At 37.1% G+C, this 27,463-nt stretch overlaps 1 protein-coding gene across 14 annotated transcripts in view; it reads left to right on the top strand.

The window, feature by feature from the left end:
- The window catches only part of elavl1b (ELAV like RNA binding protein 1b), a 53,921-nt gene extending 28,814 nt beyond the window's left edge, over window positions 1-25,107 (top strand). For 7 of the 14 annotated variants that reach the window (NM_001308616.1, NM_001308617.1, NM_001308615.1 and 4 more), the window contains 4 exon segments: window positions 22,354-22,457; window positions 23,080-23,233; window positions 23,343-23,568; window positions 23,722-25,107. In NM_001308616.1, coding sequence (NP_001295545.1) covers window positions 22,354-22,457; window positions 23,080-23,233; window positions 23,343-23,568; window positions 23,722-24,040 — 803 coding nt within the window. In that variant the 3' untranslated portion in view covers window positions 24,041-25,107. 14 annotated transcript variants of the gene reach the window in all.
- Window positions 25,108-27,463: the final 2,356 nt, after the last annotated feature.

Here is a 27,463-nt window from a genome sequence, read left to right as displayed (position 1 = left end):
CTCGATCGGTGAGTCTATCATCTTCTAACATATCAAGTTTAACTATTCGAATAAGCATGTCTCAGGCGGATTGGGGTATTGATTGTACAGCCCTCATTGATTCAGGTGCCGCTGGTAATTGTATGTCATGGGAATTTGCTAGACGTCATAAGTTAACATTGCTACCATGTGAATCTGTGCTTGCAGTGGAAGCGCTAGATGGACGTCCTATTGGAAATGGAAGGATCCAGCATGTCACAAAATCCCTTAATTTACAAATCGGGGCGCTGCATAAGGAAAGGATCAATTTCTATATAATTCAGCCATCTAGACATCCTGTAATTCTCGGTTTACCCTGGCTGCGCCGGCACGACCCTCACATTTCCTGGCAGAAGGGGCAGATACTGCAGTGGGGCTCAACTTGTTTACATCAATGCCTTGATGAGATCACTAAGCTTCCTGTCCAGACAATAAATATACAGTCCCTTCAAGATCAAGAGTTTGCCACATTACCAACAGTATATTCTGATTTGACCGAGGTGTTCAGCCAGCAAAGCGCTACTCACTTACCACCTCATCGCCCCTATGACTGTGCAATTGAGCTGCTGCCAGGCACGATACCTCCCAAGGGAAGAATATTTCCACTGTCTCAGCCCGAGTCAGAAGCCATGAACTCCTACATCCAGGAGGAACTAGGAAAAGGATTCATTCGCCCATCTTCTTCACCGGCGGCGGCCGGCTTCTTTTTCGTTAAGAAAAAAGATGGTAATCTGCGTCCATGCATTGATTATCGTGGTCTCAATGAGATCACAGTCAAATATCGATATCCCCTTCCTCTGGTACCAGCAGCCCTAGAACAACTACGTCAGGCTAAAATCTATACCAAACTCGACTTGCGGAGTGCCTATAATCTAATACGGATAAAGCAGGGAGACGAGTGGAAGAGCGGGTTTTCCACCACCAGGGGGCACTATGAATACACCGTGATGCCCTTCGGGTTGGCCAACAGTCCATCCGTTTTTCAGGCATTTATGAATGATGTCTTCCGTGACATGCTGGATCAGTGGGTAATCGTCTATATAGACGACATTCTGATCTACTCTAATACTGTGGAGGAACACATCCAACATGTAAGAACAGTGTTACAGAGGCTTATTCACCATCACCTTTATGCAAAATTGGAGAAATGTGAGTTCCATCTGACAAGTGTGTCTTTCCTGGTCTACATTATCAGCGCGGAAGGAGTTACCATGGATGAGAGAAAGGTGACCGCAGTACAAGAGTGGCCACTCCCCCAGACTTTAAAGCAGCTACAACGCTTCCTAGGCTTCGCAAACTTCTATAGAAGATTTATTAGAAACTTCAGTACCCTAGCACCTCTATGACTAAACACAGTCATGCTAAATTAATCTGGCAACCCGAAGCTAAACAGGCCTTCTCAGTGCTAAAGGAGAGATTCACCTCCGCTCCAGTATTACGTCATCCTAATCCCGATCTACCTTTTGTGGTGGAAGTAGACGCCTCCAACACAGGAGTAGGGGCGGTACTCTCTCAGCGCCAGGGCATCCCCGATAAGATGTATCCATGCGCCTTCTTCTCACGCAAGTTGAACAGTGCAGAACGTAACTATGACGTCGGTAACAGGGAGCTCCTAGCTATCAAGCTTGCACTGGAGGAATGGCGACATTGGTTAGAGGGAGCGATTTTTCCATTTACCGTACTAACCGACCACAAAAATCTTGAGTACTTGCTCACCGCCAAGCGACTCAATCCCCGACAGGCTCGCTGGGCTTTGTTCTTTACTCGTTTTAACTTTACTGTAACTTATCGTCCGGGCAGCAAGAGCACCAAGGCGGACGCACTTTCACGAATAGAGGAGAGGGGTAACGAGGTTGAGCAGGCTGATGCCATTATACCCGATCATTTACTACTGGCTCCCGTTCAATGGGACTTAATCACGGAGATTACTCAGTTTAATCACGACAATCCCCCACCTGCAAACTGTCCTGCTGGTTTGACATTTGTACCACCGGAGTTTCGACAGGAGGTGTTAAAGCAAGTGCACGACAACCCCAGCGCAGGTCACCCAGGTATAACAGCCACAAAGAATCTAGTTTCCAATCGTTTCTGGTGGCCAGCGTTATGGAAGGATACCATGGGCTATGTGAAGAACTGCATCACTTGCCAGACCACAAAATCTTTACATCAAGTACCAGCCGGATTATTACAACCACTCCCAGTTCCTGAACGTCCCTGGTCCCATATCGCTCTAGATTTCATAACCGATCTTCCGGTATCTCAGGGCAACATGGTGGTGCTCACTGTCATTGATCGTTTTTCTAAGGCATGTCGTCTCATTCCTCTGCCTAAACTGCCCACCGCGCTAGATACAGCGGAGGCGATGTGTAACTGGGTATTTCGCTTTTATGGACCCCCTGATGATAATCTTTCTCCACAGTAGAAAAAGGCAGCAAACCCCGTTTACACTGTCAGGTCTTGATGCCCAATTCCGATTTGTTGCCTATATCAGATTTTTTTTTTTGCTTGTCCGTTTACACGTTCACTTAGGTTGTACTCACACTATCAGTGTGCCAGAGCGTGGTTCACTTGGGCTTTGGTGTGGTACACTTGTGTGCAGGGCTTAAATGAAGGAGTAAACGGACTAGCAAAAAAAATCTGATATAGGCAACAAATCGGAATTGTGCAAAACGCGCCTAACCCCGAAACTGTAAGCGAGACGTGAATTTTAAGGGGCTGTTTCATATGGATTTATTAACTGTTCAGTGAACGCAAACTGTCGTAGTTTATTAAAGATCAAGATCCTGATGTGTGTGCGCACTGGTGTTGGAGAGAATAAAGTTGCTCTGTGTAGCCCGCATTGCGTGTATTATTAGTGACAAAAAGCAAAAGTTACAACACGAAGTTCGCCTAACTTTAAAATGATTTTGAGGCGGAGGAGGTAGGAAAGGGCTGTCAGCTTGCGCTTATGTCTGTTTACTTTTTGGAGCCCCAGCCATCGCGCTTTAATCCTCATCAGTCACGGAGGACGACGCTTGTGGGGGGCCATTGTTCTGATGACTGTGCCAGCGTGATCTTCTTGCAGTCAAACAATGCAAAACTGCTTTAAAGTGTAGTGTACGCATTACAGCCTCACATTTGACAAGCACTGAGCGAGTGGGCGTAACCGCCATAAACTATTGATTTTCAAGGCAGCCTCGCTGCAGCCAATTACCAGCATTTGATCCGGGCACATTAACAAAATTATACCCTTGGGTATCAAAGTTTGGTACCGAACGAAAAAGATTTTTTCGATACTCAATAGTATAGACATAATTGCGTTGTATTCCAGCGGGCAGACTGGACGTCTGTGCCAGAGTGTGTCTTATTACGTCTTACAGTGTGATGCATTAATGCATGAGTAAGGCTTGGTTCAAACCAATCAGCGCGCTCTATTGTGCAACTTCATTAATATTCATTATTGTCATAGTGTTTAGACGACACTCACACCACGTTGTGTTGGCAAAACAAGCGTGAAGTGTTGCTTTTATAGTTTGCTGCAGTTAAGTTTCGTTTTCATTTTCTCTCTGTGAGAGCTCAGTCTTACGTGTGGATTAAAAGTGTACGCGACGCTCGACAACAATAACTTGCGTGTCTAAGGAGGAATATTGTTTACCTGAGAGCTGTTCTCATCTGCAAACGCTGAGATCCGGATTCGCTTGTAGTATTCTCTTCATAAAGACGCGGCTCTAGTTGCTGGTGATTGTCCTGTCTCTACAGCTCTTTGTTTATTCAGTTTGTTCATATCGAACTAAGTTGCACTGAGTGTAAACATGTTAGCACTACAACCAAACTTTAACCTCGTGTAGGGTTTTCACCGCATTTAGTGACCGGAAAAACACACGCGGCTCTCTGACGCTACCTGTCGTGTGCATCTAAGTTTCCGGGAAATGCGGAGGTTTTTTTTCTCTCATTCGCCGTGCGGTATCAAACATTGCATGAAAAATACACGCTTAGAGCAGTTCCTCGAATCAAATATGTTGTTTGTCGCGAGGGGCATGAATGAATTGCCTGAATGAAAGAGCCAAACTGCAGTTAAAGTCCACCATTTAATAATTTGGCAAATAATTCGACTGCAGATGTCCATGTAGGTTAAACACCATCACTTTCTACTGTGTGTGTGTGTGTGTGTGTGTGTGTGTGTGTGTGTGTGTGTGTGTGTGTGTGTGTGTGTGTGTGTGTGTGTATTTTGACTCTGAAACTCGCGCATGCCCAAATAGACACTCCCACACCATCCCACTTTTCTTCCTCCGACGCTCCCCCCTAAACAGAGCTAGACACGCCCACTTTCCTGACTTTTTCCAAAGTAGAGGTGTGAAAACACCTTGCTGAAACGAGGGGGTTTCATTGCCCTTTAAAAAGTATCGAACTCGATACCCAGCCCTAACAATGACAGTGCAAATACAATGACAGTGCGAATACAATGACAGTGCAAAATACAGACAATGCGAGTACAACGACAGTTCTCATTCCAAACCTCCTGAGATGCCTGAGGAAGAGGCATTCTTGTGCCTTCCTAAGCACTGCGTTTGTGTAAGCAGTCCATGTCAAATCCTGAGCCACGTGTACTCCAAGAAACTTAAAAGTGCTGACTTTCTACATAGTCCCGTTGATGGTGATGGGAGTGTGCTCTCCTGAAATCCACCACCAGCTCCTTGGTTTTGCTGATGTTAACTGAGAGTTGGTTTTTCTGACACCACTGCATCAGAGTGTGCACCTTCTCCTTGTAGGCCATCTCATCATTATCTGTAATTTGGCCCACCACCATTGTGTCAGCAGCAAATTTATCGATGACGTTGGAGCTGTGTTTGGCTGTATAGTCATGTGTGTACAGGGAGTACAGGAGTGGGCTGAGAACACAGCCCTGTGGAGCACCAGTGTTGAGGATGTGTGGACAAAATAATGTTGTTCATTCTGACCACCTGGCGTCTGCTTGACTGGAAGTCCTTGATCCAGTTGCACATAGAGCTGTGTGATTTGTCCTATCACTGCAGTGTCATCCGCAAACTTGATGGTGTTGTTCTTGTGGGATGCGACACTGTCATGTTTGAACAACCATGTTGGTGAGGATGGTGCTTGAGCTTTTATTTTCAATCCTGACAGATTCTGGTCTGCCAGTGATGAAATCTAAGAGCCAGTCACAGAGTGTGGAGTGTAATCCAAGTTCAGACAGCTTGTTAGTGAGTTTATGAAGGATAACTGTGTTGAATGCAGGACTGTAATTGATTAAGAGTATCCTGATATAGGTGCCTTTATATTTCAGGTGAGAGAGGGAAGTATGAAGTGCAGCGCCATTGGCATCTGAGGTGGACCTATTGGTCCGGTATGCATACTGCGGGGGGTCCAGAGTGTATACTGCTCTGAATAAAGGATAGCACAACTCTCTCAAAACATTTGGGAATGATTGGAGTGAGTGCTACTGGCCTGTAATCATTCAGACAAGTCAGAGGTCTCTTCTTGGGAAGGGGGTTGATGGTTGGGGTTTTCAAGCAAGTTGTAATAGAGCTTTGATTAAAAAAAGGTTAAAAATGAAGGTGAGAACATCAACCAGCTCTGTAGCACAAGGATGTGAACAACAGCTATGAACAGCAGTAAATTGCCTTGGTATTATTTTTTCATGCTTTTGCCCTTTAATAACTCTCCTGTTAAATTGGTTATCCCAAGAATGTTAATATAGTTTATATATTGGTACACTGTTTATTAACAATACACGAAAAACTAAAAGTTTGAGGTCAATTTTATAATAAATACTACTGTTTTTGATGTGTTGGGGTATACTGCCTATGTTTTAGGCTAGTATTATTTCCAACTCCTTGTTAATAAATGCTCTAGCATACTGTAGTAATAAGAATAGTAAACTAATAAAATGATTTTCAAAATATAGTTTTACTACAGTAAAGTGTGGTAAATTGTAGTATAATATCCTATATTGTATAAAAATACAGCATTGGGTAAATTATAAATATTACAGTTGTTGTTGAACTATTGCAATAGAAATACGAGAACAGATTAATTGAAGTACTTTACTATAGTACTGTTCAAAACCCTGTACATACGAACAGTCATGTTTAGGGGCCCTAAACAGTTTTTCTTCAAAATGAAGAGGATGACAAGGAAAATGCCCTCCAAAATCTCATCAACAATGTGGAAGACAGCAGACACTAGTTCACTTTTTTTTGTAGTTGCCATTAGAGCTGCATGATTCTAGCTAAATACCTAATTGTTAAAGCATATTAGGAAATGTTGAAATGTTAAAGCATATTAGGCTGCTCAATTTAACTGGACTTAATATTTGTACAGTTTGAATTGTTGACTGACTAGTAGTTTATTAAGAAAACTAACCGAGGTAATAGCCCCATATAGTGGCGGCATGTGGCATTAAGTTACAATATTAAACCTATTAAATATTATTTAGATCAGTGGTTCTCAAACGTTTTTCATCAAGTACCACCTCAGAAAAAAAATTGTCTCTCCCAGTACCACCAAAATAAGCTGTATTGAAATACAGTAGCGCAGTAGGCCCAGTAAAGCAGCTGCAACTCTGCACAGTTAAAAAACGTGGCAGATTACATCAGAAATATAGGCTATATGCCATATATGACATATTATATACATAATTTTTGATAAATTTTGAAATGTGTGTAGCATGTACATGACATATTTTATTCCTCCGCGTACCCCAAGAAGGAAGCCTGCGTACCACTAGTGGTACACGTACCACAGTTTGAGAACCACTGATTTAGATGACTATTAAACTGCTAAACATTCAAACTGCTAAAAAAGAAAAGAAACAAATTAACGAATATTTATTATTTTTTAGAATTAATATTGCTGTTGTTCACGTGGGTTTCCTCCGGGTGCTCCAGTTTCCCCCATAGTCCAAAGACATGCGATACCGGTTGAATTGGGTCGGCTAAATTGTCCGTAGTGTATGTCCAGTTTCCCCCATAGTCCAAAGACATGCGATACAGGTGAATTGGGTCGGCTAAATTGTCCGTAGTGTATATATATTAGGCTTGGGCGGTATTACGGTATTATGGTATACCGCGGGATCTAAAAATAGCAACAGTGTCAGTTTCAATACCGTTATACCGTCATAAAATATTAAATATCCTTTATTTAATGCCTACAAAAACGTATGTGTGGTTGTCATCACGGGACAGTGTGGAGGAGAGAGAGAGAAGAAGAGGGAGAGGCAGGGGAAGAGAGGGAGAGGGAGGGGGAGAGAGGGAGAGGTGACGTGACGTGACGAGTCGCGCTTCAAAGTGTCCTGCAGTTTGGCAGTTTCGACTGAACAGAAGGGAGACGTGGTTAATATGAACGAGAGGTCTGTATTAGAGCTGAAGATCTTTGCCCGAACCCGGCGAGACCCGAAAAAATCCAAATCTCTGCATTAAAATCCATCCCTGCAAAGGTGAAACAAATGATGATCAAGTAGTAAAAAATGCGAATTATTACGGCGGTTAAGTCAGTCACTAGCTCAGAAGGAGCGGTTATTCCAGCCGCAGGTATTTCGCGGTCGCTCATACACTGCTTATTACGGTAGAGCCCTAAACCGCAAGCTGACAGGTAAAATGACGAGGCCGCTTGCTACACATGAAAAATTAAATGGATGTTCCTGACTGGTAGAAGATGAACAAACAATCCTACCCAAAACTTGCAAAATCAGCCAGATCAGAACTCTGCATCTCGACCTGTAGCCGCAGGAAAGGGTGTTCAGTTCTGCTGGACGCACATGAGTGAGAGACTGCGCTAAAGCCAGTGGATTTAATAATGTTCCTCCACAAACACACGTAGCCTAATCTTGGTGAGTAAAGGGTTTTAAATCATAAATAAATATTTATTAAACCATATAATCATAACGTAGACAAAGTATACAGACTAATGGTGGCTTTATTATTTTAATATCCAGCTTCACCGCCGCCCTAATGCCAGATTCTGAATAGAAGTGGAGAAACATCTTGCACAGCCTTTATCTTAATTTCGTTATTGCCAAAATACCCGTCATCATTTAGAGTTTATTTTAATTTGATTTGTTAAGCAAGATTTATTTTCATTGGTGTGTTGGCCAATTTAAAGGCTAAGTGCATGTACCTAGACCTATAGAGTGCTGAGATGTTATGATGTTACAGAGGACTTCTTTTATTTCTTTGTTCCAACTTTCAAGTGGAATATAGCCTAGTCTACGTATGATACGAATAAATGATGTAAAAACATATAAATGACTCATTTTTGAAAAAATGCATTAGAGCTGTGTGCATGAGCACACTTGAATAATGTCGGGCTGTAAACGGGTTCCTGCTTTATAAAGCTGTCAATCAAAATGTACCTGTCGGACTCGGGACCTATCGGGTATAATTTTTATGGCCCGATTACAGCTCTCTGCATTCCCACTGCTGTTCCGCGGGAGCCGGCCAGATTTCTTACAGTGTGGGAGTAAATTTCTGAATAAATCGCGGGAGAGATGAGTGTGTGTGTGTGTGTGTGTGTGTGTGTGTGAGAGAGAGAAAGAGAGAGAGGTGCTGTGCGTCGCGAGGCGCTCTCTCTCTCTCTCTCTTTCTCTCTCTCTGACCGCGAGCCTAAGGTCGCATAGAAGGTATTCAGTTTCTGAATGGTTTAGGCTCAAGACAACAGTTTGGTGACGCTGTCTGAGCCTTACGTCATAATTTTTTTATTATGCCGGTAATACCGGATACCGGGGTAAAATATGGAGGCGGTTTGACGGTATCAAAATTTGGATACTGCCCAAGCCTAATATATATATATATATATATATATATATATATATATACATATACATATATATATATATATATATATATATATATACATATATATATACAGGCCTCGAAATTAACCTTTTTGCTTTGCACCGGTGCTCCTAACTTTAAAAATGTAGGCGCATCAGCCAAAATTTAGTCGCACCCACCAATTATGAGCACTGTTACAAGTTTTATACAAACATATTTATTGTATTTGAAATCAACACTAATCAAACTAACAAGCAAAAAAATTTATACATTTATGCAAGCGTGAGAAAAATATTTCAACGAAATCCCATTATCACAAGAAAATACATATTTATAAGATAATTAAGTGACCAAAGCATACATGGAGCGCTCACTGGCCCTGCACGCACTGCTTGAATCTGTTAACGGTATAACTGTGCTGTTCTCACAAGTCCTGTCTGATATTGCACTGATGCTTTTGACACATACTGTACCTTATTATATGTATACATGTTAATAGCAATACCGTTTTTTTTAGGAGTAGCGATGTTAGTTTACTTAGTGTAAGCCCGTTTGTGATGGTGTACATGGTGTTCAATTTGACATAGCTGCCACTTGCACGGCAAACAGCATCTGGCGATTATATGAAGGATTAAACAGAAGCTCTCGTGCTAGATGTGGCAAACAGTTACCTGAAAACTCCATCCCGTGGACTTGAAGCCAATAGAAGTCTTGTACTCTTGGAAAAGTGTACATGGTGGATTAACATTCAGCACATGATCACTAGTAAGATGTGTCATTAGTTGTAACTAGATGGTTTCTAAAACTAAATCTGTCAGTGTTATCTTCATTCTCATCTTCAGCGCTTTACAGTTTTTCGCGGTAATAGCTCTCTTTGTCATCTCAAGCCAGAAGGTGCTGAGTGATTGACAGCTGATATTAACCAATCAGTCGCGTTCAGTGCTAGAGCAGTGGTGGGCCAATAGGAAGAGCGTGAAGGCAGGGCAAGCATTTCAGACTTATTTTTGTTTACTGCTGCAAGTTGACATGACAACTGTTTTAAACCATTCTCGAGCGCTGCATTTCGCGTTTTAAGTGCAGACAAAGAGCTTAGAGATGCATTCTGCGGGAATGTCTCCTGAATTCACGCATGTGGTAAACATTTTGCAGTAAAAACTGGTCGCACAACAATTTTAACCACTCACAGAAATGCTCCCAAATATATTTTAAGGTCATATAGATAAAATTTCGGGTGCATATGCGACCATAATGGTCGCAATTTCGAGCCCTTATATATATATATATATATATATATATATATATATATATATATATATATATATATATATATATATATATATATATACATACATATATACATACATATATACATATATATATACATATATACATACATACATACATACATACATACATACATACATACCTACAGTGTTGGGAAGGTTACTTTGGAAATGTAATAGATTACAGATTACAAATTACCCTATTTAAAATGTAATAAGTTACAGTAATTTTTGATTACTTTATAAAAGTAAAGTAACTAATTACATTTGATTACTTTTTGATTACTTTTAATTTTCTAATAAACATTTTCAACTAAATAATTTTAAAGCATTTATACAGAGCAGGAGTGAGCTTACAGTAGCTCTGTTTACTGTTAGAATCTCAAAAGCTTTCATCACTTAAATAAAATTTATTTAATTTATTTAAATTTAAAGTAGAGCCACCACAAAACCAGACCTTATCACAAAAACATGTTTACTGTTGTTACAAAATCACAATGTTAGTTAGTTGTGCAGGTGATTTATGGGGCATTTGCAATAAAAAAAATACATCAAATTTTTGAAATTTTCATTTTTAAATCGAAGCCACTTAAATCCAAATCAATCGCATCTTAGTGATCAATAAAACTGCCAATGAAACTTATGAGGCAGAACTGTTCATTTCAATTGTTTACTGGAAATAATATGCTGTACCAAACAGAAATAAATTATAGTACATAACAGCAAAAACAAAAAAATCCAATAAAACCAGGTGTTACACATTTTAAACAATATTGATCCGCGGTCGGTAAATGTAGCTTGTGTGGACACTACTGCGCTACTTCACTAATAAAATAGCTTCGCTACTGTGAAAAGCTATTCGATTTTCCAGCGACGCTACCGTCACGCTACTGAGAAATGTAGTTAAGCTAGCTACACTGGTAATGTGATAACATCACTTTGGCCAGAGGAGTCTGCTGGTGCCCTAAAATTCACAAATCAACAACTTTATAAATCATAATATATCATTAGAAATGAAAGGGTCTGTTTTTATTTCTGTACACTCACGATAACGACAAAAACATTTGCTTTTATAAAACAAAGAAACGCTAGCTTATATACCTGCAGATGCTTCCTCATGCTTTTCAATGGCAAGGAGGATTAGACATGGTGCGCCCATGGCCATTAATTTGATTTAACAGTAGGGGGGACAATAAATATAACATTTCTTATGAGCAATTTTTAAAAGATTTTTTGAAGGCGACACAAATAATACAGCTGAATTGTACCTCTAAAGATATGTCCCCACAGTTAAAAATGGTTTTATTGTTCATATTACAGCATGGAGACTACATCATTATGGTTATTTTCAAAGTTTTTTTCAGGTTCAATGACAAAGCAAATTTTTCTTCAAAACTATTTATTGCATTGTTTGTTGTGTTGTTTACAGTCAACAGACTGACTCCTAAAGCAGAATAAATGCAGGAAAAGACGTTTTCCATACTCATAATAACTAACTGGTTTACATTACACTTGTTAAATTGAGAGATCATGTTGTAAATTGGCGAGCCTGTGAGGTTCATCTGCTAAACAGCCACAACTCAGAAAACATTTTAAAAAATTGTTCACCCCTTAAAGAATTGTCATTATCCCTTCAATAAACCACAACATTCTTACCTGACACTGTACATCTGACTGACCCTGCTCTGCCTGTTCATCAATCAGTTCTTTCTCCTCTGCCTGTGATTGATAATGTGACATTAGTATTTTCATAAGCACTCATTCTGAAAGCCAAATTGCTTAATATGTGAACTTTTTGTAGTTTTGCTGCACTGAAAAATTATCTTATGTCCATTTTCCTTTTCTCTGTCATTTTATCATTGAGGTAAAGTTGGTTTTATATTTGCACATTCAGTCTCTCATAATATAACCTTAGAAGAGTATTCATTGGAAATTCTAAATAGTAAAATTATATTAGCAGCCAACAACCACCAAAGTACAGCATTGTTTACAGTTAGTGTTAATATTATATTGGTTTACCTAAAGGTTCTATAAAGACGTTGCAACTGATACAAAATACAGCAGCCAGAGTTTTATTGAAATTGAAGACACAAGAACATATCACAGCAGCATTAATAGAATAAATGTTTTGATTCTTTTATTAGTTTATAAGGCACTACACAACATGACACATTTCATACTTTTCTGACTGCTTATCAAAATATAATCCAAACCGTTTGCTACGCTCTTCTAGCACTCGACTTTTAGAATTTCACTTTGTAAATCTAATGCGATCTGGCGGCACTTCTTTTAGTCACTATGCTGCAAAATCTGGGAATTGTCTCCCAAATGAAGTGAAAGAATCCACCAGAAATTATTTTTAAAAAGCTTGTTAAGAAGCACCTTTTTAAAATTGCGTATGAATATAAGTTTGTGAAGTTTATGCAATTTATGTATATTGTGTAGGTTTATGTACATATGCATGTACGGTGTGTGTGCATGTATGTAAAGAATATTGTGTGTGATTGTGTAGATGTATGCTTTTATCTGAGTATATATTTTGCTTTAATTGTCTAATATACATTATTTTGTATTTGGTTTATTTTACAATGCCTGTTTGTTGTTTGTGAAGTGCCTTGAGATCCATGTATGTAGGAAAAGTGCTATACAAAAAAACTGTATTATTATTATTATTATTATTATTATTATTAATGTTGTTTTGAAGTAAAACTTGCATGAGATTTCAGTTCAAATATTCAAAGTACCATGGTAAACAATGTATGGAGCTGTTACTGAATGAATGTGCGAATATAAAACCAACTTTACCTCAATCATTTTATCTAGTCCATGACACTGCAATGCAAGTTTATTTATACTGTAGCACATTTTATACACAATGCTAATTCAAAGTGCTTTACATGAAGAATGAAAAACTATCATAAAAATCATCACAACAATAAAAACAAGGACATTTTATATTTTAAATTAATTTAGTCAACTAAGAACAGAACTGAAATTGATTATACAAAAAATAAAGTGGGGCTTGTTTGGACGTAGCACAGTGCTCATTTAGCAAATCCACAGATAAACAATATGCTAATTGTGGCCGTTAATGTAAAGTTAACATTATGCCAAGTCATCACAAATGAAACAATGCACTTTGGCGTATTATTTTGCAGTGCGCCACTAACGTATGCAACAAGCTAAACAAGCATATGTTAACTACAGGAGTAATTTTAACCGCTAATACAGCAGATTCATGGACATCGGTAATCTGCATTTTTGCCGCAACTAATTTATAAATGATTCTGCATTGACTTTGAGGAGAATCGTTTTATTTAATGTGATTAATACACCATACTTACTCAAATTCAACATTTACCCGTAGCTACACACCTAACTTCTGTCTGTCTGTCTGTGACTGTGTGACAGGAAGCGTGTACGTGAGGAGTAGGTGGATCAAACCACTTTGAGAAAGCGGGGGTGAACTCTTTCTAAATGCATTTTAAATAATAAATGCGGGGTTTTTTCTACTTAGACAATTATTTTAGGTATACACGCATATATTCTTCAAAATAGAGAGTGCGTTTATATATATACATTTATATATTTTATTTGGTGAGGAGGACAATGAACATGTTCCCCCCGGGATTTACGCCCGTGGTTGCGCCGCAAATCAAAAGCATCAGCTTGAATAAATGGCCTTAGCAGAAGCCATCGTGCATATCAAAAACAGGCAAAGCAATAGATTTATATTATTCAACATATAACAGAGATTTAAAGAAAAATATTAGATGTAACCCCATTTGTAATTTTTAACATTTTCAAAAGTAACTGTAATTTAATTACATATTTTTCTTAGTAACTGTAACTAATTACTGTTACTTTTATTTTGTAATTAAATTACGTAACGGCGTTACATGTAACTAGTTACTCCCCAACACTGCATACCTACATACATACATACATACATACATACATATATGACGTGGCAAGAAATCCCACTTATTAAACCTGGCAGGGCACACCTGTGAAGTGAAAATAATTTCAGGTGACTTCCTCTTGAAGCTCATTAAGAGAATGCCAAAAGTGTGCAAAGCAGTAATCAAAGCAAAAGGTGGCTGCTTTGAAAAACCTAGAATATGGCATATTTTCTGTTGTTTCACACTTTTTTTGTTATGTATATAATTCTATATATAATGTGTTAGTTCATAGATTTAATGCCTTCAGTGTGAATTAACAATCTACATGTTTAAACAATAATAACAGAAATGGTAATTCTAAAAAAATAATAAACAATATTCTTTAAATGAATATTTGATATTCACCACACAATTAGTTTATTTTCTTCTATTTATTTATATATACAACATGCTGCCTTCCCCGCTGTCATGTTAAACAGAGTAGAACATCGCTTTTGAAATCAGAACATCACTTTATTAAAGCATGCACTCATTAGCAATCTTGCTGTCTTCTGTGTCAGCCTGCTCGTGCTGGCTCCGCCCCTGTTGCCCCAGCAACCCTGGACCCCGACACAAAACAGACAATCTCAATAACCTGTTCACATGTAACCACACCTGCCCACCTCCAAAACACCTCCAGTCTAGCACACGCTAAACTATCTCGCAAAATGGCTGGTAACGTTAATGTAATCCCAGACATCCCAAGTCTCCCGGAAGCTTTGGGAGTCTCCCACAAATGCATAGAGACTCCCGAATGGCCACAAACGAATGATAATCCTCCAGAAATCTTGCGTCTTGTTACAGTAATATATATATATTACTGTAACATGTTTTATTCAAGAACATTTTCAGCTGGTTTTAGTTCTTTATTTCATTTTCCTTTTTTTGTTTAAAATATATTTATATTACTTGTTTGTAAATCCCATTTTGTTATGTAACCTATTATTTTTATGCCACAGTTAAGCTAGGCGAATAAAAATAAATAATTTATTTTTTGCATGGAGATTGATGTGAGATCATGAATATAGGTCTATATATTCACCTTGAAATTATAACTTTTTTGATTTGATACTGTTTATACTTAAATCATTTCAAACTTTGATGTTTTTTTAAAAAATCAATTGTTTGTATATATCAAAATATTACATTTTTAAATATTTTTATTAATTGGCCTATATATTGGTTATTGGCCTCGAAATCTTAAGAGTTATCAGTTATCAATATCAGCCAAAAACGTCTCACCGGTGCATCCCTATTTATTGTTTATAGTGCATTTACATGTACATTTTAGTTTTTTAGCAGACCCTTTTATCCAAAGCGACTTACAAATGAGGACAAGGAAGCAATTTACACAACTATAAGAGCAACAATGAATAAGTGCTGCAGGCAAGTTTCAGGTGTGTAAAGTCTAAGAAGGAAAGCATTAGTATTTTTATTTTTTATTTATTTATTTTTTTTTTGTAATTAGTTGAGGAGTCAGAGGGGTAGTTGCATATTAGTAAGGAAAGTGGAGACTAAATAGTTGAGTTTTTAGTCGCTTTTTGAAGACAGCGTGTGACTCTGCCGTTCTGATGCAGTTAGGGAGTTCATTCCACCAACTGGGCAGATTGAGCGCAAGCGTTCAGGAAAGTGTTTTCTTCCCTCTTTGGGATGGAACCACGAGGCGATGTTCATTCACAGAACGCAAGTTTCTGGAGGGCCTATAAATCTGCAGAAGTGAGAGCAGATAAGAAGGGGCGCAGCCAGAAATCCCTTTGTAAGCGATTTCAAACTTTGATGATTTTTTTTTTTTTTTAAATCAGTTGTTTGTATATATCAAAATATAGATTCATGGTACATTTTAACAGTAACACAGTAAAAGGTTGTTTATGGCGAGTCAGAGGAGTCTTGTATCCAAACACAATACTAGTATTGCTTATTGTATTGTGGCCAATACATTTTCTCAAGCAAACATGGGCAGAGCCTAAACAATGTAGATTTGTGTGGATTTTGTACAATAGGTATCCCTTTAATGAGGGAAAAAACACTTTATAATAACCAGGGGCCTCATGTACGAAGACTTGCGTGGCAATCTTACTAAAATATTGCGTACGCACAAAGCTGTAAATGTGCGTACGCAGAAAAAAATTCAGATGTATGAAACACTGCGTACGCCGAATCTCACGCATATTCTTTTGTACATCTGAATGAATGTGAAACTGAGCGCAACATGCACGAGCACAAAACCCCTCCCTGCCTCCTTCCCCGTATGAATATGCTAATGACTACGCTAATGGCAAAACCCAACGAAAAAGCAACGGCAAAATCAAGCAAAAAGAGAAACTTTGAACAGAATGTGAATTGGAGGTGCAGCTTTCGGAGGTAGACCGGAGAAAAGCGGTGTTATTTGCAAGTTTGTTCTCCGGAATTAACAACAAAAGAGAAAAATAGAGTGGGAGAGTTTAGCTGATACGGTTAACACAGTTGGGTCTGAACATCGCACTGAGTGCATTTAAGAAAGAAATAGTGTGATTTATATTTATAAAATGTTGCACTACCCTTAGTAGTCTCAGTGGCGCAGCTCATACGACGCATGTGTTCATGAACTGACACGTTCGAGCATAAACTCGGTTCGAATCCAGCGTCTGATGAACTCTTTCTTCTTTTTTCCCGCTACATATCAGATTTTGCCCACTATTTATTACGAGAAAGACAAGTAGGAATCATCAATAAGTTTGTGCTTCATATTTTATTTGCCCATTTATTGAATGGAAATGTTTCTGATTCACGCATGCAAATTCATCTTCAGATAGTGTCTTTATAGCAATGTGTGTGCGGTAGATCGCTCAGATTACATTGGGAAAACAGGCGACCGCTGCAAATTGTGCTTTAATGTTTAGCTGGTCAACTGTATGGTATGGAAATCTTACATACCTACTAGATCAGGGGTCGGCAACCCGCGGCTCTAGAGCCGCATGCGGCTCTTAAGCGCTGCCCTAGTGGCTCCCTGGAACTTTTTCAAAAAATTTTTGAAAATGGAAAACGATGAGGGAGGTAAATATATTTTTTGTTTTAATATGGTTTCTATAGGAGGACAAACAATCTTAACGTTTTCCAATGCTGTAAAAGTGTGTAGAATATTTAATTTCAACATTTCTGTCAACGAAGATTTGCGTCATAGCCTGCGACACACGTTTCTATCAGCAGGGCGGGATTCCAGGCAGGTAGCTGTTGTAAACAAACCGGCGGCTGTGTGATGCGCCATGGAGCGCAAACTGTCTTTGCCAAAGATGTACAGCGGGGCACGCTTTCTCATTTTCCCTCCTTGAGAGAATTCAAAGAAGCCCATCCCGATCACTCACTCAACGGTGATTATTTACAAGGTGCGATTGTTGATATGCAAACTGCATTTGGGAGCAGATTTTGCGAGTTGCGAAAGGAAAAAACGAGACTGTCTTTCCTTGACACACACCCCTGGAGATTGACCCTTCCTTGTTGAACACATTCCCAGGAATGACTCGAGCTGATCTTGAAATGGGAATGGCAGGCTGCGTTTTATTGCACTGTTTGTTGCTCAGATAAGGGGCACGTTGTGCACGTTCATTTTGATGTTGTTTTTTTGAATCCTCAAAATAAAAAAAAAACATTAAAAAATCTGATTTCTTTATTGCATTTCTTTAATTTCATCAAAGCAAAACATAATGCAATAATATTGTAATGAAGTTAAACTTGAACATTAAACATAATGCAATAATATTGTAATGAAGTTAAACTTGAACATTAAACATAATTCATTAATATTGTAATGAAGTTAAACTTGATCATTAAACATAATTCATTAATATTGTAATGAAGTTAAACTTGATCATTAAACATAATTCATTAATATTGTAATGAAGTTAAACTTGATAATTAAACATAATGCATTAATATTGTAATGAAGTTAAACTTGATCATTAAACAATTCATTAATATTGTAATGAAGTTAAACTTGAACATTAAACATAATTCATTGATATACTGTAATTAAGTTAAACTTGAGACGGCATCGTACAACAGAGTAGTCACGTGGCGCGTCATTCTCTACAGGATGCACTGCAGGGAAATGAACATTTAACCATGAAGGCTCAGTATGTATTTGTAGCCAACGAAGTCATTTTTATAGTATGCTAATATAGCTAATATAAATACATACAGCATGTGTTGCCATCATTATAAGGCTTATATAAAGCTTTTAATTTTTTGCGGCTCCAGACATATTTGTTTTTGTTTTTTTTTTGGTTCAATATAGCTCTTTCAACATTTTGGGTTGCCGACCCCTGTACTAGATGAACCCGTCCCATACAGCTGCCATTGCAAGGATCAGACACTTTGTAGAGAAGAATTTAACACAACTGCCTCTAGGAGTCGCCAATGGAAATAAAACAGACACGCACAAAAAATGTGCGTACGCCTGCCAGAAAGCTGCCGTGAACCTGCGCACATTCCCACGTTCAGTTCATTGTTAGTAAATCCAAACGTGAGCGATTCTGAGCGTGAAACCTGGCGTACGAACAGTTTTTGTGCGTACGCAGCGTTGATACATGAGGCCCCAGGGGTGCAAAAACAGTAACTTTGTTCAAGTTCCCAGAGATCCCTAGAGATTTTGCTCAGTCCTCACACTGTTCGTGATACATCCATTCTTCCATCACTCTGACATAATTCTATGCTAGTTCTTTTTCAATATTTAAAATGATATGCTTTCGATATATACACATAACTTTTTGTTATATCTTTGAAATCTAGATATGAACTTTCAATTCATCTTTATTGCTATAGTGCTTTTACAATGTAGATTGCATCAAAGCAGCTTAACAGATGAAGAAATACATTTTGGACTATTCCAGAAAGGCAAGCACGAGAATAATGTTAAAGTTCTGGTGTAGTGCTAGTTAAATTAAAATCAAATCAGTGTAATGCAAAATTTCACTGCTAAAAGACCTGAAGTACAGCTCCACCAGATCCAACCAAGCAAGCAAGAGGCAACAGTGGCAAGGAACCAAAACATGGCAAGGAACTAAGCATGCATATATTGCCATACTACAAAGTTTTACATGCAGGACTGCGCAATCAGTTGATTTAGGTAATATGGGAACCAGTTCATTGTTAAACTTAATCTGTACACACAGAAACTAACTTTATTTTACATTCTTCCTCCAACCCTCAAGCATGATCAAGTTGCCCAAGCCTCTCTACTACACCACATGGTATTTGATTCATATACAAATTATTTCAATCTGAGGTTGTTAAAACAATGAATTCATTAATTTAATTTATTTGTTTATCAGGGGAGTGAACCTACATTTATCTCACAGTTTCGTTACTATTATGTTCTTAATTCAGTACAATTTGATATCACAATGCATCGACAGTGCTTCCCATCCCCAATTTAGCTTTTCTTTTTAATACAAACAATAAGATATATCTTTTTAAGTTTACCTGCTCAAAGAAAACTTGTTTTAAATATTAACAAACAAAACTCAAGTACAGCCACAGAAAGTGACTGTGACTGACATTTAAAACAAATACATAACAGTAAAGATATTCTTGCTTGTTGTCTGAGAGCGATCAAGTAAGTTCTGAAACACCCACAATTGGCAAATGTGTTCACATGTTCATAAATAGCTGTGATTGGCTCTAACAATGAGCGTTGTGTGCGTGTTTGTGGAATTTTACTATGTACTTGTATAATGTCTAACTTGTACAACTGTTTTGAAATTATTGTCATGGAAGTATACAGACCGTAATAGTCGGACGTAAATGGTTAGTTATTAAGATTTAAACCTTTAAGTTTCTTCTCTTGAACACAAGTTATTTTGAAATAAGTTGTAAACCAGCAACCGCTGACTTCTATAGTCGGAAAAACAAATACCATGGTCAATACCATGTCAGTTGATACAGGTTTCCATCTTTATTTTAAATATCATCTTTAAAAAAGAAAAAGACCAAAACGGGTTTAAAACAAGTGAAGGGATAGTAAACGATGACAGAATTTTAATTTTCAACTGCCACTTTAAAAAGGAATAAATCCTTAATTAATTCTTATAAAACCACCTAACGCAACTTTAAAAATAAAATTGGACAGATATTTTATGTCAAATTCTAAACGCTATTGGTGTTACGAGATCTTCGCAAGTCTAAATTGTGATGGGATTTCTTATCGAGGTGGAAAATTAGTCAATGTCATGATGGAGAGTAAGTGTGAATTTAGCATAGAAGATTGGAGTTTCTTCGATGCACTGCGATGCACACGCGGACAATTTGGTATCGGTTCAGTAATAATCATAACCAGTTATGTACTGATGTCATTTATCTCAGATACGCTATGTTGCTGTAGCTTACTATGGCAAGGGAGGGGAGCGCGGAGTATTTACATCGCTCCAACTACTTAAAAAACGCAGAATCTGTGCACAATTTTACTGCTTGTTTTTTTGCTGGATAGTGTTTCACTGACACAGCAGAAGCCCCTATTTCACTGCGACTTAGAGAATGAAAGTAAACCCCATTTCTTTCTCTCTCACACTGTGGGCCCATTTGACCTGCTGGCGTGGCTTTTTCTCTCCTCTCGGCCGTTACAGCGATACTTCTGGATATGGACACAAGCACGTGTCTGCAGAGTTTTCTCCTCCGTGTTTATCATGGATCAGCTGTGTGAGACCAGTGTAGGTTCTACTGGCAACCCACTAGTCAATTGTTTGCTGACGTAACCCCCCCCAAACCCCCCATCTCTCCCAGCCACACAAATTAACCATGGTTCACAACCATGCGATGGAATAGCTCTTTAGATATGCTAAAAGTCATAAAATCAAATTAAGACATGGATTATTTGTATGTCAGTCATATTATTGAAGTGCTGTACAGACATGTAAACACTGCAATCAAACAATTACCATTGTGTAGGACATTTAGCTGCATTTTGCAACAGGATAAGCTTGTTTTACATTAGTAAGTTAGTAAAGGACCACAGACACATGTCCTCCAAGTGCACACACACTGTGAACTCCTTGAGACACATTAGCAACATTGTCACCGTACGCATGTTTATGTTTTCTGGAAAAAACAAAGTTTTCTTTTCTTTCGGCGTATCAAACTGCATTAAAAAACAACTCTCTTCTGTTTGTCCTTACTTATAATGTTGCAGAATGAAAGTGAAACTGCTGAAAATTTTTAAATGAAACACAAAAAATTGCATGCATCTATTTAAAAGTTCCATTTGTGTAAAGGAGTTAGATTTCTCATGTGAAATTGTACAGGGGAGAAGCCAGTCAGTAGAGTTTATAGCTAAATATTTTACAGTGGCATGTAGCATGTTCTTTATGACATAATTCATTAAAATAGAAGTAAAATAACATTCATTACGATTGTTAAAAAAAAACAAACACCTAAATTGTTTCTGTAAATTATTATTTTTTTCAGTTGAATAAAAACATTCAAATATTTCATCATTGATGATTTCCTAAAATATAGTGTAAAAAATCTGGTCTCATTGAGTAACTTGTCTTGTCACACCCCTACTAAACACAATAGCAAATCCTTGGTGGTTATTTTGTTTATTGATTAAATGCAGTTACTTGTTTTTTGCTGACTTGCTTGTGTTCGATTTATGACAATGTTTCACTATTAAGGTTGGTAGATTTGATGTTCAGTAAATATTTTATTCAAACTTCTTTTTCCCCTTCTTTTTCAAAATTTGTAAATATGGTTCTTGTCCCATCACAATTTTGTTAATATTTATTGATTTTAAAATTGCAAAAAGTTCACTGGACATTTTGGAAAAAAAAAAAAACTGTTTAATGTGTTACGGGCATTTTGTTATGTTTTATGCTAAGGATCTTTTTTTATTATTTACTTATTTAGGTTTTGATTGTGTACAATTAAATACTGTTAATATTAAATATTGTAGTTAATTAAATGCATATTGCATTTACTTTGGTAATTTGTTTATTAAATATTGTAGTTATTTGAATGTATATTGTATTTACTTTGGTAATTTTTTTATTAAATATTGTAGTTATTTGAATGCATGTTATTTACTTTGTTAATTTTTTGTTATTGTTTTTAATGTAAAGGAAGTTTTTTTCTTAGAAACTTCTGTAAAGGATGTTTTTTGTTTGATTGGATTTTTTTTATCTGCGTTTTTTTTTGTCTGATGTCAATGTAATTTCCATTTTTTCATGAAAATGTATCTTGTTTTACACAATTGTTATTCACAATAGTAGCTTGTTTTGCTGCTTTTGTCAAGAAAGAATAGTCTGCAGGATGTGGACAAACATTTGTTATTTTTATTTTTTATTTTTTTTTTCCCCCCCTTTTTTTTTTCTCTAGGCCACAGTTTAGGGTACGGATTTGTTAACTATGTTAACCCTAGTGATGCAGAAAGGGCAATCAATACACTCAATGGCCTGAGACTACAGTCTAAAACGATCAAGGTAATGTGCAGAGGTGTTTTTGTATCCATATTGTAATTTACAGATGATATGTTAAACTACAGAGACAGCATTCCAGTCATGTGTGCTTTTTGTAAACGATGAAATGTGAGTTTTAATATTGTTTTACTTATTTATTTGATTTTTTTTCTTTCTTTTTTTCTGTTCTGTTGCAACTTTTTTTATTTTTTTGGCTCTGAATTGTTATGGTTCAATTTTGGCACAGAATTGTACTAAAGCCAGTGACTCAAGTTAATGCAAGATATATACTTATTGATTTGATTTATTTCTTGTGAATTTGCGATGTAAACATTTGAGTATGAGGTTGTGCCGAACAGAAGCTTTGCATTCAATTTTCTGACATTATTTTTATTTGTACATTTAAACATTGCAGTTTAATTCAGATGGAATTTTGTTGTTGTTGTCATGGATTACAAAAACTTTTGTTGTCTTCATGATCCAAATAATTTATTTTTTGGCATAGTTTGGGGTGTATTTCATTTGTGAAACAAATGTCAGATGTTACATAAGTATTGGGGCAGGTGTGATGTCTCACTAATTTGTTTATCAATAAAGGGTTTTCTTTTTTTATTTTTAACAACACACAATTTCTCTATTAAATCAGGTCTCATATGCCCGCCCAAGCTCTGACGGCATCAAAGATGCCAACCTGTACATCAGTGGTTTACCTAAGACCATGACACAGAAGAATGTGGAGGACATGTTCACCCAGTATGGTCGCATCATAAACTCCCGCATACTGGTTGATCAGGCATCAGGTAATGCAATGCCACCGTGTGCTCTGCAATATTTCATATTTATTGTAATCATTGTAATTCTTCTTTTTTTGTGGGTGGTGGGTTGGGGAATGATTCTTACCTGTGCCAGGTCTATCACGCGGAGTTGCATTTATTCGTTTTGATAAGAGGTCTGAAGCAGAGGAAGCTATTAAAGATCTAAATGGGTCTAAGCCATCTGGAGCCTCTGAACCGATCACAGTCAAGTTTGCTGCGAATCCTAACCAGTCCAAGAATTCACAGCTTCTGTCTCAGCTGTACCATACTCAGTCTCGACGATTTGGAGGGCCTGTTCATCACCAGCCACAGCGCTTCAGGTAAGAACTAAATAGCTTTGGAAAAGTTTAATTATGGTCCAATATTGCATATTTTGTCATTTTGTATTAGTTGTTTTTGATATATGGCTTTGTGTGAGAAAATAATTGACCTTTGGTAAAATTTCTTAATCGATTTTTCTCTTGATTTTTCAGGTTTTCACCTATGAGTGTTGACCACAGTGTCTCTAGTATGAATGTGGCAAGCAGCTCCTCCTCAGGATGGTGTATCTTTGTCTATAATTTGGGTCAAGATGCAGATGAAGGGATCCTTTGGCAGATGTTTGGTCCATTTGGTGCTGTCACCAATGTCAAGGTCATACGTGACTTTAATACCAGCAAATGCAAAGGGTTTGGGTTTGTTACCATGACAAACTATGAGGAGGCAGCAATGGCCATTTCCAGCCTGAATGGATACCGCCTGGGAGACAAAGTCCTTCAAGTGTCATTCAAATCCAGCAAATCTCACAAGTAAAGAGGCTATTTTCTTTTTTTTTTCTTTTTCTTTTTTTTTTTTAGTTTTTCTGAACTCAAAGATCTGAAAATTAATGGTGTCTTTTGATGTCTGCAGTTTTTTTTTTACATTATAAACGTCTTTATTGAAGTGAAATAGGTTTGTGTTAGTGTTTTTTAGTGTTGAGTAACAAATTGAATATTGCAAAAGTAACTTGTCCCTGATGCCTAACATTGCTAGGACTTAAAAGCACTGACAAATCAAAGGATCAGTCTTGGTGTCCATTGTTTTTAGTTGGTATAAACTACACATCTGCACATTCTCCATGTTTGTATACAGAAATCACTTCTTCAGTGTTCATGTTTGCTACCTTTAAGGTATAAGAAGTTGGTGTTTAAACTAAATGACTTAAGTGTTTCAGTTTCCTGTATGGAAGTTATTTTTAAAACATTAATTTTTTTTTTAACTAAGGTGTTTTGTCCCCTCAGTGCAATTTATATTTTTAGTCAAAAAATTAGTTTGAAACTCCTCACACCACCTCCCACCTCACCCCAAAATTACCAGCTACACTGATTTATTTATTTTTTTTCCCATGTAGAACTGTAATGAATTCATTTTGCCAATTATTTTGACTTGTATAATCATTTTTATTTTTTGGAAAAGTGGATTTAGTTCAATGCAAATACTGATTTGTTTATGTCTGTGTTCAGTTACACATATTCTTACATAATTACCATTGATGTTCTATTTGTATGTGGTGAACCTTGTCAAATGCTAAATGAATCATTGTACATTTTAATGTGATTTTCTTTGTTGTTTGCTTGTTTTTTGGTTTTGTTTGAAATCTTATCAAAACTCCCATGCAAAGTTTAAAAATAGTATTCAGATGCTCAAGATAGTACTATTATACATCTAGTTGATGTATCTGGTTGGTGCATCTTGGTACTGTATTTGTGCATGTATATTTATGTTGATAGTTTGACTTCAGTCATTGAATGTCATGCTTTGTGTTTATAAATAGTGTGACTTCACATTCTGTAACAGGATGTTCCATGTATATCAAATAAAAGGCATAATTTTGTCACAAATTATTTTTCTATTGTTCTTTTATTTGATTTTAATCAAACTTTCATGGATGCATGGCTGTTTGCGTGTTTAGAAAAAAGATCACAAACAGCAGTCAGGGTGTTGTTGAATGGTCAGAGTAAGTTAGATTCATATTGGGTATGGATAACATATCTGGTGGTGGGTGTTTATAAGAAATTGCAATGATATTGCATATCTAAATATTTACAGGTATTCATAACATTTCTCAGACAATGCCCTGTGTAACAGGCTACTAATAGACACAGGACGATATGAATAAAAGCAAGAGAGCGAAGAGAAGGGGGAGACTGCAGTCAGATTTACGGCCCAGGCAATTTCACACCCCTGTTGTACCTGATGCGTCCAATAGGGGGATTATTATTATAAGACTCTAATATAATAACAGCATTATTATAAGCCTCTAGAACAGTGGTCACCAAACTTGTTCCTGGAGGGCCGGTGTCCTGCAGATTTTAGCTCCAACCCTAATCAAACACACCTGAACAAGCTAATCAAGGTCTTACTAGGTATACTTGAAACATCCAGGCAGGTGTGTTGAAGCAAGTTACAGCTAAACCCTGCAGGGACACCGGCCCTCCAGGACCAGGATTGGTGACCCCTGCTCTAGAAGTTTATCATCACATCAAACCAAATGCCACATGATGAAGAGGTATGTTAAATATTTGTTTAAAACATTGTTTAGCAAACATTAAAATTAAACTTTTTAAAATTAGATAAAGATCGATATGAGTGTATGTCAATATATAAACAAATTGGGTGTAATACAATTCACACGCAGAAACAAAACAATAGCAATGTGTTTGTTTGACTCAATTTGAGTTAATTATTTGTAAGCTAGCAACATGTTCTACATCTCGCTTTCTTATGCAGGCTTATTTTTTTTTTTTACTTTTTTGCCCGTCTTTATAGCCTGCAAAATGCCTTTACTTGTAAGATACTTTTCTTACCTGTTCTAATTTTTTTTTTTAATAATGTCTGTCCAAAAGAGAATTTAAATCTGCACACCCACAAAAAAAAAAAAAAATATATATATATATATATATATATATATATATATATTCTCTCTTAAACTTGTAGAAGCTGTAAACACTCATCAAAAATGTACAATTATACAATGTAAATGATATTTTCTTATTGTAGCAATTTCATCAATACCAAGCAATCAGAGTTTAACAGCAGTAAACAAATGCAACACATGCTGTTCCCCTACCATTGTCCATTCTACACTCCAAACTTTTATAAACCCTCAAAGAAAAGTAAACTGGAAACTCATGTTCAGCTTCACTTTTCGAGGGCAGTCAATTACAATAGTAACATGATTTCCGAATAGTTTATGTATTGTATATACATTTTTTATATTGCAGTATAATTTTGATGTTTAATATACATTTGATTTATGTTATTGGTATTTCTAAAAACCACAATCAGTATTGTCAGGTCATGTTGCATACAAACAAAAATTACAAAAATGTTGAAGTCAGAGTTACATACAGTTGAAGTCAGAATTATTAGCCCCCCTCAATTATTAGCCCCTTTGTTTATTTTTCCCCCAATTTCTGTTCAACAGAGAGATTTTTTTCAACTCATTTCTAAACATAATAGTTTTAGTATCTCATTTCTAATAATGGAGTTATTTTATCTTTGCCATGATGACAGTAAACAATATTTTACTAGATATTTTTCAAGACACGTCTATACAGCTTAAAGTGAAATTTAAAGGCTTAACTAGGTAATTAGGCAAGTTATTGTATAACAGTGGTTTGTTCTGTAGACTATCGGAAAAAAAAATTTACCTTAAAGGGGCTAATAATTTTGTACCTAAAATAGGGTTTAAAAAATTTTAAACTGCTTTTATTCTAGCCGAAATAAAACAAATAAGACTTTTTCGAGAAGAAAAAATATTATCAGACATACTGTAAAACAATTCCTTGCTGTTAAACATAATTTGGAAAATATTTAAAAAAGGAAGAAAAAAATTTAAGGGGGCTTATTTGCGTCTCCGAACCAGGTACTTGGTCTGAAGTCCCCACTGAAGATCCCAGCTTCACTGCCACTTCGTTGGATGAGAAGCTTATAAGGATCCTAACCGAGGCGGTGGCAGATTTGGGGCTGAAATGGGCGATCCCTGAGCAGCCGGTCAACACTGACAGCAGTGGAGTGGGCAGACAAACAGGGCTACGCACGACCACCCCCTGTGGAGGATGCCATTGCTGTTTACCTGTGCCCGTCTCGCGGCTGGAAGACGGCCTCGCTGCTGTCAAAGCCGTGCCGAGCGACGGCCCACATCGCAGAGAAAGCGTATATTTCGGCAGGGCATGCAGCCTCTGCTCTTCACAC

The sequence above is a fragment of the Danio rerio genome, chromosome 11 (genome assembly GCF_049306965.1).
Source record: "Danio rerio strain Tuebingen ecotype United States chromosome 11, GRCz12tu, whole genome shotgun sequence".
In the NCBI taxonomy this organism is placed as follows: domain Eukaryota; kingdom Metazoa; phylum Chordata; class Actinopteri; order Cypriniformes; family Danionidae; genus Danio; species Danio rerio.
The sequence above is the reverse complement of the archived record's forward strand: the minus strand, read 5'-3'. Positions and strand labels throughout refer to the sequence as shown.